The following is a 20,126-nucleotide window of genomic DNA, read 5'->3' as shown; positions in this document are numbered from 1 at the left end:
CTGTGGACCGGGGCCGCCCTAGGCCTCAGAGGAAATAAAGGCCAGCCAGCCCAGTCCCAGGTTGCGGGAGCAACATCATTGGTAACCTGTTCCTGCCGGCACCCTGACCTGCTCTCCTGCCAGAGTTCCTGACCATGCCCGACTCCTCGTTTTGGACCTTGCTTCGCCCCTGACGGACAGCCTCCATACCCTCAAACTAGAACCAGACTTAGACCACGCCACACGGTAACCCCCCCCCCCCCCAGGACCAGCACACAGATCAATAGTCTGACTCACTCAAAGCCAGGTTCCTATCTCTTGTCTCATGCTAGTTGCAACACAGGCGATATTATTAATGTTCAGGCATCTCTATCTGACCGAGAGCCACATGCCAACGTGATGCAAGAGAGACTCCTTGAACAAAAGAAACTCGCCAGTAATTAATCACTTATCTGTCAAAGGACAGAGGTTTGCAAACTTCCTAGTTCCAGAAGGGTTGGAATGCAAAGAGGCTTTTCTTAAACACTGAGATGTCACATTCCAAGCCCCCACGGCTGCCTCCTCATCTTGGCCATTAAGGTAAAGGTAAAGGTACCCCTGCCCGTACAGGCCAGTCTTGACAGACTCTGGGGTTGTGCGCCCATCTCACTTAAGAGGCCAGGGGCCAGCGCTGTCCGGAGACACTTCCGGGTCACGTGGCCAGCGTGACATCGCTGCTCTGGCGAGCCAGAGCCGCACACGGAAACGCCGTTTACCTTCCCGCTGGTAAGCGGTCCCTATTTATCTACTTGCACCCGGAGGTGCTTTCGAACTGCTAGGTTGGCAGGCGCTGGGACCGAGCAGCGGGAGCGCACCCCGCCGCAGGGATTCGAACCGCCGACCTTTCGATCGGCAAGTCCTAGGCGCTGAGGCTTTAACCCACAGTGCCACCTGCGTCCCTTGGCCATTGGTTGCCCTCAAATCTCAACTTCTGAATCCTGTGGGCCTTGCTTGACTCACGGTCCTCAGCAGAGAGTTGATAGGCTGAGGAAAGTTGTGTAGCTGTTGCTGGAGGGTTTTAGGGGGTATGTCTTATAGAACAAATGAGAAGAACAGCCGTGGAGGCCCCCCCCCACCTCAGGAAGGGCCATGGCTCAGTGGCAGGGCACCAACTTCTTATGAAGAAGGTTCCCAGCTTCTCCAGCTTCTCCAAGCTGGGAAGCCCTGCAGAAATGCTGCCTGTCTATGTAGATAATGCTGGGGTAGGTGAACTAATGGCGAGTCAGCTCATAGGTCCATCTAGTTCAATGCTGTCTGCACGGACTGGCAGCGGCTCTCCAGGATTTCAGACATTCCCAGTCCTACGACTATCTAGAGGGCTGAGAAACATTGTGTAGCTGTTGCTTGAGTTTGAGGAGGACATGATGGGTCTTCTAGCAGCAGACACGCAATTTTATCCAGCTCCACAGGACCACAATTCAAGCCGGGCATGGACAACCTTTGGCATCTCAGGTCCCAAAGAACTGGGCAAAGTTAGGTGTGCCTTCAGAATTTGCCTGAAGATGTACAGTGAAGAAACACTAGTGAATGGCATGACTTAGGGGCTGCCATAGGGAATGTCCTCTCCTGGGCGGTGCAGCTGTAGAGAGGGCTCCTTTTGCTGGTCTTACCACAGATACCTGTAAGCACCTATCTTTATATCTGAAAACACAAAACCCTGTAAAACTTCTAACCCTTCTGGAATCAGGAAGTTCGCAAGCCTCGGCCTTTGACAGATTAATTATTGGTGACTTTCTTTTGTTCCAAGTTTTCCCTCTTGCATCACATTGGCCATAACCGCGGCTAATAACTGCTTGTAACACTTGGTCAGATAGAGATGCCTGAACTTTAATAGCACTGCCAGTGTTGCAACTACCAGGCGGTGGAAGATAGGAACCTGCCTTATAGTGAATCAGACCACTGGTCCATCTAGCTATCGACGGGGCGGGCTGTAGTGCAGGCTGGTCCATGGAGGGAACTGGTACACTGTCCCACCAACCTCTGTCTGCTCTCAGCTGGACCCACCAGCCTCCTGTCTCACTACCAGTCAGCGGGTGGGCTCTGCCCCTCGGCTCTGGCGCCACCTACTGTCAGTCTCCCTGCCTTCTGCCCTATCAGTCCAAAAGGGCAACAGCCACTGCTGGTGACTGGAAGTGGCTCTCCAGGATTTCAAACAGGGGGCACCCTCAACCCTATCTGGAGATGCCGGGGACTGAACCTGGGACCTTCTGCATGCAAAGCAGATGCTCTACCTGCTGAGCCGTGGCTCTTCCCCAGATCTGTGATTGGACCACCTGACTCCCTCACCCCTAACTGGGTGGGATGCTTCTGCAGTGGTTGTGGAGAATGGACCATTCTGCTGTGCTGCTCCCCTGAGCTAAATCATCTTGTAAAACAGTTTTTAGGCCCACAATTTTTTTTTTTTGGGGGGGGTATTATATCTGCCCTTTCTCCACTGCTGCTCCGAAAGCTGCTTCCGGGGGTGGGGGGCATTTTAGATCGGGGAAACACCCCTTCCCCCAACATCAGTGCTCCAATTGCAATTGCAGTGTGCCTCCCCAGCTGTATTAAAGTGTGTATCAGGAACCATAGGGAGAACATATAATCGACCTCCTGCGTCCATTTCAGTTCTAAGATGCCAGCCTGGGTTCTGATAAATTTGATATACAGTCGTACCTCGGAAGTAGAATGCCTTGTGAGCCAAATGTCTTGGCTCCTGAACGCCGCAAACCCGGAAGTGAGTGTTCCGGTTTGTGAACGTTCTTTGGAACCCAAACGTCCAATGCGGCTTCCGATTGGCTGCAGGAGCTTCCTGCAGCCAATCGGAAGCCACGCTTTGGTTTTGGAAGTTGAACGGACTTCCGGAACAGATTCTGTTCGGCTTCCGAGGTAGGCCTGTAAATAAATTTGTATATCCTGCATCTGTAGATCTCAGCACGGTTCACAACGTAAAATACAATACAAAAACACAGATATAAGGAAGGTCCCCTAACTGCCACCTTGCAGGTTAAGGTAAGGCTGGAAGAGGTTCCCCTTTAAGGCTTTCAGAAGGTATTAAGTATCCCAGGTTTGCAGAATGTCTGCCTATAAAGAAAGGCGGTAATGGCAGGTGGAGGACCTGAGAGTCACTTTAACCGGTTCTAGAATTCTCACACGCATGGGAATTCCACATGGGAATTCCCCAGGAAGCTTGTCCCATGTCAGAAACCAATGGTTACAATTATATCCGTGTGCAGCAAGCGGGGCGTGTTTGTGTGCCAGCGACAAAGTGCGCAGAACATGAAGCAACAGCTGTAAATTCTTAAAAAGCAGATTGAACCGATCCTTCGACAAACATCTTAAAACTGCTGTCCGCCGGCGACGTCTTGCCATAAACCCTATGTGTGTCAGGGAGGAGGGAGGGAGAGAGAAAGAAGCAGATACACAGATGAGAGACGGGCAAAAGGGGAGTCAGGATTATTAGGGTGGGAAGGAGCCAGGAAATTTTGGTGAGGATGTGGGAGAAGAACGAGCAGTTAGGATTAGGTAGTGGAGGGGAGAGAGAGCAGGAAACAAGAGGCAAAACGGGAGGTGGAGGAAGATTCTTCCATGGTCTGCAGCTCGGGATAAGTGTGCACGTAGATGTTTATTAGTGAAAACCATCACTACAGCCCTTCCTGTAAGGTCACACACTCCACAGAACAATTTGCCTACTGTGAGTATAGCATTGCCCTCTTCCACTGCAAAAACAGACAAACCTGTCAGCTCTGTTTTAATAAACAATGCTCTGTCCTCAAAAGAGAGTCAAGTGTGGCTGGAAACCTTGCTGCCTGCATTGGACACCCTGTTCCACAACTCTGAAATATATGTAGGCAAACTGCAGTTGCTCAGGGGTGGCAGAAAGGCACTCTGTGTACGCTTAGTGGTACTGTGTTACCTCAGGTTAAGAACTTAATTCGTTCTGGAGGTCCATTCTTAACCTGAAACTGTTCTTAACCTGAGGTACCACTTTAGCTAATGGGGCCTCCCGCTGCTGCCGTGCAATTTCTGTTCTCATCCTGAAGCAAAGTTCTTAACCCGAGGTACTATTTCTGGGTTAGAGGAGTCTGTAACCTGAAGTGTCTGTAACCCCTGTATACCACTGTATTCCTCTCCATTTTTTCAGTCCACAGGATCCTGCTCCCTATGCTATTTAACACATACATTCAGCTGCTGGGAGTGGTCATCTGGGACTTTGGGCTGAGGTGTCATCAATACACTGGTGCTACCGAGCTCCATTTGTCTGTAGCAACTGAATCGGGAGAAGTCCTGGACCAGTGCCAGCACTTGGTGGTGATCTGGATGAAACTGAATCTGAGTCCTAGAAAGAAGGAGGTTCCGTGGGTGGGCGACTCCTGAGCCCAGCTCATTGGTCAACTGGCTGCTATGGACGGGGTCACTCTGCCCCTGAAGGAGCAGCTTCATAGAGGTGGTGCTGGATCCATCTGTGGAATCACCGCTAGAGGCCCAGGCGACCTCGGTGGCTGCCTTCGGCCTGTTTCAGCTGGTAAGAAAACCACAGCCATTTCTGGAACAGGGCAGCCTAACCCCTATTGTCCATGCTAATCCCTGGACTGGGTGACTGCAATGTGAGGTTGTCCTTGAGGCTGACTTGGAAGCTGCACTGAGTGCAAAATCATAGCTGTCAACTTACAGATTTGAAAATAAGGGACCAGCAGCCTCGAAAATAAGGGATCAGCAGCCAAAATAAGGGATTTTCGGAGCACAGGTATGTTCAACTTCTGAGCCCCTCCAAGCCAAAGGCAGAAAGTGTTACGATATGGATGCAATGCAGCTGCAAACTGCTAGCTTGAGAGGTAAACATGATGGGAATGTTGGGAGTGTTCCGTGGGAATCAGAGGGGCAGTCTATTCACAGTGCGAAGCACCGGAATTAGCTCAGAGTGTAATATGAGCTCTTCCGTTTATTCCTATCCAGGAAGTGTTTGTCTCTTTACTGCTGGAGTTTGAAGAGAGCAGTCATGTTTTTGTAATGCTGCAAAGACAGAAATAAAGGCATGTAAATACGTTTCTGCCTATCTCTTTCCCCTGCCCGGGGGGGGGGCAGGAAAGAGGGGTGTGTTCTTCTCACGTTTGAGAAGAATCGCCAATCGAGACCTTGCCTGCGCCTGCTGGGGAATGCAGCCAGGGAGGTCAACAGAGAATCATGCCGGGTGCCTACGATTGTTGCCAGTTCCTCTGATAAAGGGCTTGATATCCCGACAGAAAGCCCAGCCAGCAGTCAAATGAAGCCTCAAGCAGTGGTTCCCACAGCGCAGCAACCCAGCAAAGGGGATGCAGCAAGGGAAACCACTGTCACCTCTCTGCTGGGAAGTGCTGAGCAAAGGCGAGTCCCAAGGCAACGAGGCCGATTTGATCGGCACAAGGCATACAAGCTCCACCCCCCCAGTCGTTCTTAGACTCCTTATTGGGTGAGCAACGCAGCCAAGCAACACAGTTGGAGCCTCCCTGGCCGGCAGGGAGGGAGGGAGAGGAGCTGCTTCCTTTGAAACCCAGGAAATTTAAGGGACATAATCAATAAGGGACAGCAGCAGGACACGGCACTGGGATAAGGGACTGTCCCTCCAAATAAGGGACGCTTGACAGCTATGTGCAAAATGCAACAGCTCAACTTCTGACCGGGACGGAATGTCACCATCGTATTATGCAGCTGCTGAAAAGAATTGCACTGGTTGCTGCCACTCAGCAAGGCTCAATGCGTTAGTGTAGGTCTACAAAGCCTTCTACAGTACAGCTTGGGACCAGGATACCTAAAAGACTGCCACACTCCCCTGATCACTGTGTTCTGCAGACGGGACTTCAAATGGGAAGGGGGTGGAAGGGATGGGGGAGGGCTGAGCAGCAGTAGCACAACCCTTTGCACTGGGCCAGCTTTCCCAACCTGGTGCCCTTCAAATGTTGCTGGACTGCAACTCCCATTATCCCTGCCCGCTGCTCACACTGGGAGAGGCTGATTGGTGCTGGAAGTCCAGCATCTGGGAAAGGCTCTTAGATGGGCAGGCTGCTCACCAGAACATGATGGTTTGAGCATATATCACCAATCCTGGCCCGACTTCACTGGCTGCCAGTTGGTTTCCAGGCCCAGTTCAAAGTGCTGGTCTTGACCTATAAAGCCTTACAGGACCTCAATACCTTAAGGACAGCCATTCCCCATACAAACCGACCCACACTCTGCACTTGTCATCTCAGGCCCTTCTCTATGTCCCCCTTCCCCGAGAGGTTTGGAGGGCGGCAACACAAGAAACGGCCTTTTTGGTGGTGGCTCCCCATCTGTGGAATGCTCTCCCCAGAGAGGCTTGCCTGGTGCTATCATTAGATACCTTTAGGCGCCAGGCGAAAACATTCCTCTTGGCCGTTAAATAATCTATGGCCTGTTAAAGCTGTGGGTTTGGGTGGACTGTTGTTATGATTATTTTATTACTACGCTGTCTGTTATTATGCCTTTTATTATGTTTTTATTATTGTGCTCCGTAAAATGAGTTCTTAATGTTGTACACTGCTCTGGAATCTTTTGATAAAACGGGGTACACAAATCAAATAAATAATAGTAATTAAGGCCTTGTACTGAAAACTGATTTCCTAGTTTGGTTCTGTCACCAATTAAGCCCCGGGCATGGAGCACCTTGTGTATTTGTGGATGTGACTTGTGTTCAATCGCCCTGCAAGCTATTTAATCCTCCCAGCATGAAGAAGAAGAAGAAGAGTTTGGATTTGATACCCCGCCTTTCACTCCCCTTCAGGAGTCTCCAAGCGGCTAACATTCTCCTTTCCCTTCCTCCCCCACAACAAACACTCTGTGAGGTGAGTGGGGCTGAGAGGCTTCAGAGAAGTGTGACTAGCCCAAGGTCACCCAGCAGCTGCATGAGGAGGAGCGGAGACGCGAACCTGGTTCACCAGATTACGAGTCCACTGCTCTTAACCACTATGCCACACTGGCTCTCCCAGTGAGAGCCACACGCAAGGGAATTACCTCTGTGGTGCGTTTCAGTGGGTTGACAATTTGCCAGATGGCCAAGATGACGAAGTCGAGCCCGACAAGCAGCCCAACAGTGGCGTAGAGCTTCCAGGGCTCCAGAGTCTGGAAGAGAAGAGGAAAGACAGAATGAGGGAACAAGAGGCCTGAGGGCACTTCCAGACGGTTGTTATTTGGGGGTGGGATTCAGTCCCATTGTGGCTGGCTCAGGTTGTGCAGTTATAGCTGCCTGGAAGACCTTGTGCAACAAACCCACTTCCCCAAAGGGTTGGGCATTTTTGTGTGTATATAATTTAAATTTTCTGTTTTACTATTTAAAATACTTATTTAAACATCCTTAAAATATCAAGGACTTCCCTCCTTCTCTTTCCATGGTTCATTTAACATATCATAAATCCCTGCATATTTTACAAAAAACTACACCATTCAGTATTCCATTATTACATCCATCAAAACTTATTTACACTGTTGAATTTATCTTAATGCCGCCAACGTTTTCAAGTGTACACAGTTTCCCCCATAGTATGCTCAATAAACATTTTCCAGTCTTCTCTCATCGTATGTTCTTCTCGTTCTCTTATTCTATACGTTAAATCTGCAAGCTGAACATTTTTTGCCAATTTAAGTTGCCATTCAGCGTTGAGCGTTGTTTTTTTGAGAAGGAAAGTGGTGGGAAAATCAGTGGGAAATGTGGGATAATGCTTGCTTTGACGCAATGCCATCTACCCCCCCCTGCACACTGTGATAGGAATTTTGAGGTCTTAGATATATGGTAATGTTCATAAGTGTACCAACCAAGCACATACATAGATCAGCACAGGAAGGCCAACCTGGAACCATTTTGATTCCTAAACTGACCAAATGTTTTCTCTGAAAGGTCAAAGTGGGAAACCTCCCCATTGTCTCTTTCCTCACAAATTCTGTCTTAAGGACACATTTAAGATATGAATAGGGTGTGAGCCTGTGACCTGGCCCGGGAACTAAGTAATTATCACTACAAAAGAATGGTGGGCTCCCCAGGCAATCCAATCAAGTAACCTGCCAGACCAATCAAGTAAAGTGCCTTTCTGAGCTCGAAGCATGGGTACCCCCAACAAAAATTTAAAATTTGGCTCTGTAATTTGGAACTAATGTGATTTGATTGGTTTGTTAATAAAAATTATTTTTTAAAAAAGTAACCTGCCAGACAGGAGATAAACAACAACAGGAGAAAAACAATATTCAAATTTCTGTTTTAGACCGCCTTTTCTGTGATGTAGGTGTGATGTATCTGAGAGGTGTTCTTAGGTTACACCCCTCCTGTGATGTATGTATGATGTTTCTGGGGGTGGTCTTGATCTACAGGGTGGCAATTTCAAAAGTCTTTATAAGGCCTTGCACGGCATTTTTCTGGGTCCCTCCTCTCTCCTGCGGGTGAGGGGAGCACCCTGTTGCAACAGATCAATAAAGATCAAGCTTACTAGCTGCTTTGCTTCTCAATATTCTCTGGTTGGCCTCTGTTATTTTCTCCTGCCAATAGGGAACCTATGTAAGAACTCTATATGGGCTCTTGGATACCCCATAAGGGAAAAGGGCAATTTTTGTTTACAACAACACAATTCAGAATGAACACTGAGTCGACGCCCAATGTCACCTAATCTCCCAGCAAACTAATCAGGATGAGTGCTCAAAAGACGGGGAGCGCCCTGAGTCAGCTGAAAGGGGTGTTCCAGAATACGCAAAAAAAACATTCACAGAGGTCAAGCACAGAGGCTCCCCTCTATGGCACACCTGAGATTCGCTATATTGTATGAACCGCTCCACCCAAAAGCCTTTAACCTAGAGACACACCTGCCAGATATGAAGTAGGCAACCATAATCTGCATTAGCAATTCTGAGACCAAAACAAGGGAGGGGTGGTGTTGATTTCAGATAGGTTTCTTCTGAAATAGGTGGCTTCGGTCTTGCGATCACCCCCAAAGCCCCCACCCATAACTACACGAACGCTGGGAACTATAGCTTGCCTCTCACATAGCTGCCAGGGTCCCCAACAGCCTTAACAAACCATAGTTCCCAGGATTCTTTGGCGGAAGCTGTGCGATTTACAGTTATGGTGCATGCATAGTTCTCTCCCAATGCTCCCACGGTATCTTCGCACACCATCTAGCCAGTCACAACTGTTTCATAAATAATGGCGTTTCAAAGAGAGGCCTTCTCAGCACCAAACGGCTGAACACTCTTCCTACTGCACAGTGGTGTTACCTGCAACCGAAAACCTCAAAGCGTCTTGCAGCCAGCAAATCTTATTACAGCAGAAACATTCACGGACTAGAACCCACTTCACCACCACCACCAATTAAATTTATATACCACCCTTTATCCAGAGATCTCAGGGTGGTTCACAAGATAAAAATGCAGGATAAAAGCACAAAAATAGAAAGTTAAAATAAAAGCACCCCTCTCCCAATCCATAGAAGCTTATGCCACAAACAAATTGTGAACCTTTCATGTGCTAAAAAAAAAAGACTATTTGCTGGGTTTTGCCATAGCTTCAGACTTAACCTCTGAAAGCTATGCAACTAGAATGGGGAACCTGAGTTGGACTCCAACTCCCATCAGCCCTCAGTCGGCACGGCCAAGGGTAATGGATGATGGAAGTTGTAGTCCAGCCATGCTTGAAGGACCACACAGGCTCCCTCATCCTTGCTAGGCAGTTTGTCTCTGGCGGCATGGCAAAGCAGGTCAAAGTGCCTCACCTTCCGCCGTTCTTTCTTCTCTTCCTTCTTGGTGAAAACCGTGTGCACCCACCAGATCTTGGTGAACATGCTGCCGTAGCCCAAGCTGAAGCCCAAGCCCAGGAGCCAAAGACGAGCCTGTGGATTGGACATCCCACAACAGCAACAAAAGAGCATGGTTAAGAGCACTGCCACATTTTGCCCAACATACCCAAGAACTGCCAGACATTCCCACAAAGCTGCAGCACAGAGACAAACTAGACATTATGGAGGCAACCTGGATGGAAAAGCCATGTGGTTGCCAGTCTAGAGTGGAGAGGGCTTTAAAATGCAGCTTCGCTGGGTGGGGGCTCTCTCTGTGTGTCCCCCATCTCCCCCCAAAACCCCTGTTTTACCCCAGATTATTGTCTCTGTATTGCGGGTGGTGCTGTGGGTTAAACCACAGAGCCTAGGACTTGCTGATCAGAAGGTCGGCGGTTCGAATCCCCGTGACGGGGTGCGCTCCCGTTGCTCGGTCCCAGCTCCTGCCAACCTAGCAGTTCGAAAGCACGAAGTGCAAGTAGATAAATAGTTACCGCTCCGGCGGGAAGGTAAACGCCGTTTCCGTGCTGTCAGGGACTCAGCGGGAGCGCAGGGAGGAGAGGAGATGGAAAGCGAGGGGGAGCAATCCGAGGGCAGCGTAGGAGAATATGACAGCAGCCCGATAGATTCCATGAGCCTCTCCAGCGAATCGGAAGATTCACAGAAGGGGGCGCCGATGGGCAGGGCAAGGGGCGACCCAAGGGGGACACCCCAGAAGCAAGGGGCCAGCGGGGACTCCCAGAGCAGCAGTTGCAAATCAGGACCAGCTTCCCCACCAGAGCGTAGTGGGGGGGAGGAGTCCCAGGTGTCAGAGCCCACATATGCACCACCAGCGAGAGAAGATGAGTCAGGGTGGACCACGCCTCCATCGGAGAGCGAGTTAACGGTTAAGAGGAAAGTTGCAGGCTGGGCGCGCGCGCCAAGTTCAAAGGTACAGGCGAGCGGCACAGAAGGTAGCCCGGATAGGGAACCAGGTCCTAAAGCCCGCCGGAAGGAGGGGGAAGAATCGTCAGGGTCAGCGTCAGAGGAGTCCAGGAAGGATGAGACCCTAGCGGGCAGGAGGGCCCAGAGGAGAAAGGAACTTAGGAAGAGGTGGAGCAAAGCGAGAGTCTTAAACTGGTGTGGAGGGGGAGGAGACTCAGACAGGACTTCGCCGGTCTAAGGTCGGGACGTAGAGCTGCACGCTGCGGCTTTAAAATGGAGACTGAATCTCAATAAAGACTTTTGTACATAACTACAGCCTAGCGTTGGTCCTCTGTGAGCTGGGACCTGGAGGCAGCTCTGACAGTAAGTCCTGTCTCAGATTTCAAAGAACCTCGCAACGTGAGAGGACGCAGCGAGGGGCGAAGATAGGTGCTTCGCGAGCTCACAAAAGCAGCACAAGATGACTACAGAAGAACGACTGGCAGCTTTGCAAGATGCCGTGGTACAACTTAACGCAGAAATACGAGCGGCAAGGAGGAGAGAAGAGGAATCAGATGCTGTCTGCAAGGATCTGCAAAACAGGTTGGAAATGTTGACTAAACAGGGGCCACCGGCAGCCAAATCAGAAGGGATCGGGCTCGGGAAGAGAGGGGGGAGCCTGGTGTCGCATTTCGATGGGAGTCTGCAGCAATATCCTAACTTCAGAGCAGACGTAGTTTTTGCGCTAAAGTTGCTGGAGAAGGACTTTAGAGATGAGCAGGAGAAAGTAGGCTTCATACTAACGCATCTCCATGGAGACGCTAAAGCGTGGTTGCGCAATCTGTGGAGAGATAATGATCCAGCCCTCCAAAACGCAAAAGCCTTCATTAAGGCGATGGACGATTGTTTTTTATCGGAGATAGATGTGGATGTCGCTAGAAAAGAGATTCACGGTTTGAAACAAGGCAGAGCCACTGTAAGGCAATATCATTCCCGCTTTTTTGCATTGGTCAACGCGCTGGGATGGGAAAAAGACTCAGCGTCCATCAGGGACCTGTTCTGGGAGGGGCTCAACGGGGCTGTGAAAGACGAAATCGCAAGGGGGGAGAGGCCACGGAGCACTCAAGAAGTGGTCCAGAAGGCGCTGACGATTGGTGTGCGGCTAGAAGAACGTCCCTGGAGCAAGGATGAAGGGCGTTGGGGACGCACGCCAGCAAGGGCACCTCCTTTCTTTCCCAGAGACTCAGCGCGCGCTCAATCCACGCCTCCACTGGGAGGGGGAGAGGAGCCGATGGAGATAGGTGGTGCCAAGGCTCAGTCAGCGACCAGAGCCCTCACACCAGGAGCAGCCAAGGTGAAGCCTCCTAGAGGGAACAGGAAGTGTTACATCTGCGAAAGTGCTCAGCATATGGCAAAAGAGTGCCCCCAGAGGCTCCGCAAGCACAATGCAGCCTCAGCAAAAGTAACAGAAGCAGCTCAGCAGAGGGAACCGCAGCAGGGAAACGACGAAGTCTGGCTGGAAGCAGAGCCGCTGGGGCCCAGCCAGACGAATCAGTGAAGCAGTCCCCAGGAATCTTACAGCCCACAGACCCCCTCCCGCCCAAACCAGTGGTGCAGCTCACCGCAACACTCCAGCTTCCCAATGGGCTCACCATGGAAGTGCCTATTACCATTGACTCTGGTAGCAATGCAGACTTTATAGGAGTGGATTTCATCAAGCAACATAGCATAGCGCTCCTGCCTGCCACGATGCCCCTGAAAGTAGTGACAGTCGATGGAAGAGAATTGCTGGGGGGACAGGTGGTACAGCAAACGCCGCCAATGGTGATGCGCATTGGAAATCACCGCGAAGTCATCAGCTTCAACGTCACCCAACTGTCAGACACGCCCATAGTGTTGGGCATGAGCTGGTTGGACAGGCACAGCCCGGCATTGGCATGGTACCAACGTAAATTGACCTTCTGCTCCTCCTACTGCGCAGAACATTGCATCATGACTAACCAGGAGGACGAGGGGCAAGAGGATGACCAGCAGCTACAACTGGGCATGCTGCAAGCGGTACCCGACAAGTACAAGGCGTTTTTGGAGGTCTTCTGCGAGAAGGAAGCGGACAAGCTGCCTCCCCACAGATCCTACGACTGCAAGATTGACCTCCTGCCGGGGGCAACGCTGCCGACCGGAAAACTGTACTCCATGTCTGAAGACGAACTGCAAGAGCTCAGGGAGTTCATAGATCACAATTTGAAGCGGGGATTCATCCGAGAATCCAAAGCAGTGGGGGGCAGTCCTGTGTTCTTTGTGAAGAAAAAAGACACGCCCCAGAAGAGGCTAGTAGTTGATTTCAGAATTTTAAATTCGAAAACCAAGCCCACGGCTTTCCCGATGTCCAAGATCGACGACTTGCTCGCGACGGTGAGGAAGGGACGCATCTTCACCAAGCTGGATCTACGAGGGGCGTACAATCTTATACGCATGCGGGAGGGCGACGAGTGGAAGACGGCCATGTTCACGCCCTTGGGCACCTATGAGTATAGGGTTATGCCCTTCGGTTTACAAAATGGCTCCCACTGCTTCCAAGCCTTCATGCATCACGTGTTAGCGGGGCTCCTCTACAAGAAGTGCGTCTGCTTCCTGGACGACATTCTGATCTTCTCGGAATCGCAGGAGGCTCACGAGAGAGATGTCAAGGAAGTCCTGCAAAGACTACGGGAGCACAGGCTTTACGCCAAACTGGAGAAATGCCAGTTCGACATGACGGAGGTGGATTTCCTGGGCTACAAGCTGTCCGACAAGGGAATCGCCATGGACAGCGCCAAGGTACGATCAGTACTGGACTGGAAGAGCCCGCGCAATCGGAAGGAGGTCCAGAGGTTTGTCGGCTTTGCTAACTTTTATCGCAAGTTCATCAAGAGTTTCGCTATGCAGACGGCGGCCATCACGGACACCCTCAGCTCCAAGAAGAAGAAGTTCATCTGGACGGAGCAGGCGGAGCAGTCCTTTCAGAAACTCAAGCGTCTTTTCGCTTCCGAGGAACAACTGCTGCATGTGAACCCCAGCAAGCCCATGAGGGTGGAGATGGATGCCTCCGACAGAGCCGTGGGGGCAGTCCTGTTGCAGCGAGACCCGCAAGGGGATTGGAGGCCGTGTGCTTTCTACTCCAGGAAACTCAGCAAGTCGGAGCAGAACTACACCATCTGGGACAGAGAGTTGCTGGCCATTCATGCAGCATTCAAGGCGTGGCGGCACTTCCTCATCGGAGCCAAACACACGGTGCAAGTTCGCACGGACCATAAGAACCTGGAGTACTGGCGCACGGCGCGGTTCCTGAACCAGAGACACATCCGCTGGGCGGAGTTCTTTGCGGATTTCGACTTCAGGATAGAATATATCCCCGGAGACAACAACATCATGGCTGATGCGCTATCCAGGAAGCCGCAATATCTGGAGGAAGCAGCACCGGTAGCGGCCAAACACATTTTCGCACCCAAGGCGTGGGCATGCGCTTCTGCCACAGTAGACCTGGAAGCGATACGGCGCGAGCTGCGAACAGATTCCTTCGCGCGCTCCAAGATGGAGGAGGTGCGCAGCGGCACGGCAAAGGACGACGAGTTCCAGATACGCGACGGACTGCTCCTCCGCAAGGGGGCCATCTACGTACCGGGAGATGAACTCCGCGCGACAGTACTGCAACAGCTACACGACGCACCCAGCGCCGGACATTTCGGCAAGGAAAAGACGGTGGAATTAGTAGCCAGAGACTTTTGGTGGCCCAAGATGCGGGGAGAAGTCGCGGATTACGTCACGAGGTGCGACACATGCCAAAGGGCCAAGCCAGTACACAGACCGCCGGCGGGACTGTTAGAACCGCTACAGACCCCGTCCGAACCGTGGGAGAGGGTAGCCTTGGACTTTGTCACTGACCTGCCCAGCTCGAGGGGCAAAACAGCAGTACTCGTGGTAGTCGACATGTTCACCAAGATGGCGCACTTCATTCCTTGCGCGAAGGTGGCCACAGCGGAACAGACAGCCAAGCTGTTCATAGACCACGTGTTCAAGGTACACGGCCTGCCACGGTCTATCCTGTCCGACAGGGGGCGCCAGTTCATCTCGAGTTGCTGGCGGAAGCTGATGGGGATCCTGAACGTCAAGGTCAACCTAGCGTCGGCAAGACACCCGCAGACCAACGGACAAGCGGAGAGGGTCAACGCCGTCATGCAGCAGTACCTGAGATGTTACGCCAACCAGCAGCCCTCGACCTGGGTGGACTATCTGCCCCTGGCCGAGTTTGCCTACAACAACACACAACACGTGTCCACGGGGGTGACACCGTTTTTTGTCAACCACGGGCGACATCCCAGGACCTTCCCGGGCTTAGAGAAAGAGGGGGAGGGGGAGCCACAGGGAGCAGAGGCATTGGCAGAGGAGTTACAGGAGGTCCATGAACAGCTCCGTAGACAGTTAGACCTAGCAAAACACGTATACAAGATGCAAGCAGACAAACACAGAAGAGTGGGGGAGGACATACGGGTAGGGGACTGGGTCTGGTTAGCGGCCCAGGCAGTGCCGGCCAGATCCTTAGCTAAGAAGAAGCTAGGACACAAGCAGTTGGGCCCTTACCTAGTCGAGGCACAGATCAACCCAGTGGCTTTCCGTTTGACACTACCGGAGGGTTCCAGAATGCACCCGGTCTTTCATAGATCGGTGCTAACGCCCTACAAGGCACCTCACAGGTTTCAGGAGCCAGGGACAGCTCCCAGTCCGCTTAGAGATGCACCCATGACAGGGGGGTCGCCGAGGGCGGGGCCACTCAACGAGGTGACGGAGATTTTGGACTCGAGATGGGGGGAAGAGGGAGTCGAATATCTCATCGCAAGGGAAGGTGCCCCGGCCAGCGCCAACAGCTGGGTGCCGTACTATGCGGTGGAGGAGCACTACCTCAAAGACGAGTTCCACGCACTCTTCCCACACAGGCCTATGCCGGAGGATTATTTTGACGAATATCTTTTCACCCCCACACTCTCAGCCAGTACGTTTCAGGGGTTCTCCTCGGTTGAGGAGACGGTTCCAGAGACTAACTCGCCGGAGGGGTCGGTATCAGACTTGGGTGCGGAACGCTCTTATTGGTGGGACACTCAACCCGAGGAGGAGTGGCGCAGGAGACTGCTCAGAGGGCCCTGGCACGCAGACTACCCAGAGGAAATGGGGGAACAAGGGGGCATGGACGGGTTGGGGGAGGATCCTGGTTTCGAGCACGCCGGCAACGAGATGGAAGCGGAGGAGAGCGACGTCGATGTACCCGTCATGGACTGGCAGCATGCCAGGGGGGAAGACCGGTATCCGGCATGCACCCCCACAGCATTGGAGCACCCGGAACCCACGCCAGAAGAGGGGGAGGGGGGAAGGGGGGGCTTCGAGGGGGGGATGGATGTCAGGGACTCAGCGGGAGCGCAGGGAGGAGAGGAGATGGAAAGCGAGGGGGAGCAATCCGAGGGCAGCGTAGGAGAATATGACAGCAGCCCGATAGATTCCATGAGCCTCTCCAGCGAATCGGAAGATTCACAGAAGGGGGCGCCGATGGGCAGGGCAAGGGGCGACCCAAGGGGGACACCCCAGAAGCAAGGGGCCAGCGGGGACTCCCAGAGCAGCAGTTGCAAATCAGGACCAGCTTCCTCACCAGAGCGTAGTGGGGGGGAGGAGTCCCAGGTGTCAGAGCCCACATATGTGTTGGGATTCAGAACTTACTGGGTTAATTTTGTTCTGAGTGTGCCTCCCATTCTGACGTGATTGGAAGGAGGGAGGAGCTCTACTTGTTGTTCTCTCTGTGTCTCTGAGAGAGAAGGACGCCATGAATGCTAGCAGTCCAGGAGAGTCTGAGAAATGCTGAGCTGTAAATATTTGCTGCAATAAAGAACTGATGAATTTGGACATACACAGTGCTTGGTGTGTTTGGATCTGAAGCAGACTGCAACGGTTTTGATCCGCTGTGTTTTTACTCTGCAAGGCGAAACCGGAGAAGAAGAAGGTCTGAGCGCAGCTTGGCTGGGAAGCGTGCCGGACCACTGGGGCTAATTGGGGCCATAAAGCAATTAGCTGGCCAGTGCAATTAAGATCTTATCAGATTTCGTCACAGGTTATGGATGACCTAATTACCGCTAATAAAACTGTTGCTGTGAGTCTGCCGGTGAGCTTTGAAGTTTGAAGTCAGCTTGGCATTAGCTGGAAGACGCTACTGAAGCGGCAGAGGTCTGCGTTCTGTGTTTTGCCTGCTGCAGAGAGGCAAGAGTTGCTCAGAGCTGAGAGAGCAGCTGAGGAATCGGGTGCCGGAGGGCTGACTGGTGAAACGTGAGTACAGCAGCTGGGGCCCCGGGAAAAGAGGAGAGAATGGCAGACAGCCAGGTCCTTGAGGACGTTCCGCTTGAAAAGCTCACTTTAAGAAGTTGGGCAACCTGGTCCAGAAGAGTAAGGGGTTGGTTTCTGGTTACTGGGCTTTGGGATGTAAGCCAGAAAGAGCCAGGTCCCCTGAATCCAGGTCCTGAAGGGACAGACATTACAGGCTTTGAGGCTGCGTTGCCTGAAGATGGCCAGCAGAGAATGCAAAGAGAGCTTGCTATGCTAAAAGCATGCGTACATGCATCACTCTTGCCCAGTTTGGAGGGCGTAAAGTCAGCAAGGGCTGCCTGGGAGGTGCTGAGAAGTTTGTGTGAAACTTCAGCAGGAGGCAAGAGCCCTGGAAAAGTCATGAAGAGCCCGGAGATGGCTGTAGCCCCAGTCCCTGAGGTGCAAGTCGGGGGGGCTGAGAGTTCCAAAGGCAAGTTTCAAAAGTTTTCCACTGTGAGTGCTGAAGTGAAACGCAGTTTCAGCGAGGGCAGGGCTGGCACAGAGTGCTCTTCCGGAAGAAGGGGGGCCAGGCCAGCTGAAAGGAGCCCTGGGCAGTATTTTTCCACTGATGTTTGTCGTCAGCCAAAGTCTGGAAGGCTGAGGCGAGCTAGACGCTTCAAGGTCGGCCACCTGGACAAAGTGAAGATAAGGCCTAAAGAGTCGCGTGGGAACGCAGAGGCCAGGCCGGTCTCCAAGGCAACGGAGGAGGCTACTTCTACGGAAGCTGCCAAGGTCCTGAGCAAGGGGGAGTTGGTTGCCAAGACAACCAGAGAGAACAGCTGCAAAAGCCCAAAGAGAGGGGGCAGCGGGACATTTGTTGCCAGTATGGCTTTGTTTGAGGACAGCTCTGAGAAAGGCACTGATTTTCGTTTTCTAATCGACTCAGCAGCTAACTGCAACCTGATCCCAGAGACCCCTGCAGTCGAGATGTGGAATTGCAAGGCAATTCCGGCTGGGAAAACTGTTCAGTTTGCAAGTGGGGAAAAGAAAAATGTAAATAACATTGCAAATGTCTTTTTTTCTGTTTTGCAGGAGCAGATGGACGTTTGCATTGTGCCAGGAGTGCAACACTGTATTTTATCTGTGCCTTATTTGTTGAAAAAGGGGTTTAAGGTTTGCTTTGAACACGATGTTTGTACAATCTCCAAAGGAGGGAAGCAACTGGTCAGAGTTGCAAAGGGGCAGAATGATCTCTTCATTCTTAAAACGTCTCTGGAGGGTGAGGGGAAGGTTGAGAAAGCACAAGCCTTGCGTGCTACAGTTCCCACTCATGTTTCATGTTCTTGTGCGTGGCATAAGAAGACAGCTCATGCTTGTCTTGAAGAACTACAGGTGCTGCCTGAGGTTTCCAAAGGCTGTAGAATTGAGGAATGTGCAAGAGTCCTAGATTGTCAGGCTTGCAGACAGGCAAAGGTAAGAGGGTGCAGTTACCCCAGGGTGGAGAGGGTAACCACAAAACCTTTTGATCTTGTGCACATAGATCTGTTGGGTCCCATGAAGGAGCCAAGTTTGGGAGGGGCCAGGTTTCTGCTGATGCTGCAGGATGATTTTTCGCAGAACACCTGGACACATGGTCTCAAATCCAAGGAAGATGCAGCACAGCTGATTAGACGTTGGATTGAGGAGGTGGAACTAAGGTTCTCCACCAGAGTCAGGGAAATTGCTAGTGACAGATACGCACAGTTTACTGGGTCTGCTTTGCAGAAGTTCTTTCACAAGAAAGGGATAAGTCACACAGTGACTTCTCCTCAACAGAGGGGGGTGGCAGAGCTAAGAAGTGAGGCTCTGGTTAAGGCTGCACAGGTGATGCTGTCAGACTCTGGGTTACCTCCAAAGTTTTGGATGGAGGCAGTTAAATATGTGAGCTTCACCTGGAATCGGTCCTACAATTCAGTGGTAGGAGACACACCGTTTTTCATGCTTCACGGGAGGAAGCCTCAGGTTCACTTCCTCCGTGCGTTCGGATCAACGGCCTCGCTGCCGGTGCCTGAAGCTTTGCGAGGGCCAGGTGAACCCAAGTTCCAGAAAATGATCTTCTGTGGGTATGAGCCAGCGGCTCGTGCATGGAGGTTTGCGTACCCGTCAGGTGATCAGAGTAAGCTGCTGATCAGTAAACACGCTGAGTTCTGTAAGCAGGAGGAAAGGTCCAAGACCCCTGCCAGACGCGATATTCTTTCAGAATGTCTTTCTGATTCAGAGGAGGAAGGTTCTGATGAGGAGGAAGGAGAGCCAGGGGCTGAGTCTGCTGATGACGATCAGCTCACTGACCAAAGTCAGGAGCAGGATGGGGCATCTCCGCAAGTTGTAAAAAGAGAGCCCAAGAGTGAGCCTAGTTCTCCTGTGAGGGTAATTCCAAGGGTTCGAAGACGTGTTAAGTCAGAGGGGGAATCCCAGGATGCAGAGGACACACCTGCTGACCACAGTGAGTCAGAGGAAGTGCCTGAGTTTGTGCCCAGGAGGTCCAGTCGCACAACGAAGGGAATTCCACCTGAAAGGTATCAGGCCACAGGTGCGTGGGTAAGTTTCGCACAGTGCGAATCTGAGAGTTGTGAGGATGTTCCACAGATGCCTGACAGGAACGCCAGGAGAGGGCGCAAGGCATTAGGGAAGGGATTGATCTCACAGAGGTCTGCAAAGGTACATCCACAGGTCTTGTCAGGAATGGAGGCAAGAGGGGGTGTTGGGATTCAGAACTTACTGGGTTAATTTTGTTCTGAGTGTGCCTCCCATTCTGACGTGATTGGAAGGAGGGAGGAGCTCTACTTGTTGTTCTCTCTGTGTCTCTGAGAGAGAAGGACGCCATGAATGCTAGCAGTCCAGGAGAGTCTGAGAAATGCTGAGCTGTAAATATTTGCTGCAATAAAGAACTGATGAATTTGGACATACACAGTGCTTGGTGTGTTTGGATCTGAAGCAGACTGCAACGGTTTTGATCCGCTGTGTTTTTACTCTGCAAGGCGAAACCGGAGAAGAAGAAGGTCTGAGCGCAGCTTGGCTGGGAAGCGTGCCGGACCACTGGGGCTAATTGGGGCCATAAAGCAA

General features: G+C 51.8%; 1 protein-coding gene across 1 annotated transcript in view; it reads right to left on the bottom strand.

Annotated features, from left to right (window-relative positions):
• The window catches only part of GABBR1 (gamma-aminobutyric acid type B receptor subunit 1), a 184,814-nt gene that overhangs the window by 14,765 nt on the left and 149,923 nt on the right, over window positions 1-20,126 (bottom strand). Inside the window, exons 18-19 of the mRNA XM_079958764.1 lie at window positions 9,744-9,860; window positions 7,006-7,113 (exon numbers count right to left, since the gene is read on the bottom strand). Coding sequence (XP_079814890.1) covers window positions 7,006-7,113; window positions 9,744-9,860 — 225 coding nt within the window. The remainder of the gene's footprint in view (window positions 1-7,005; window positions 7,114-9,743; window positions 9,861-20,126) is intronic.

Source organism: Podarcis cretensis (assembly GCF_951804945.1).
Source record: "Podarcis cretensis genome assembly, chromosome: 2".
Lineage (NCBI taxonomy): Eukaryota > Metazoa > Chordata > Lepidosauria > Squamata > Lacertidae > Podarcis > Podarcis cretensis.
This window is presented reverse-complemented; position numbering and strand designations above follow the sequence as displayed.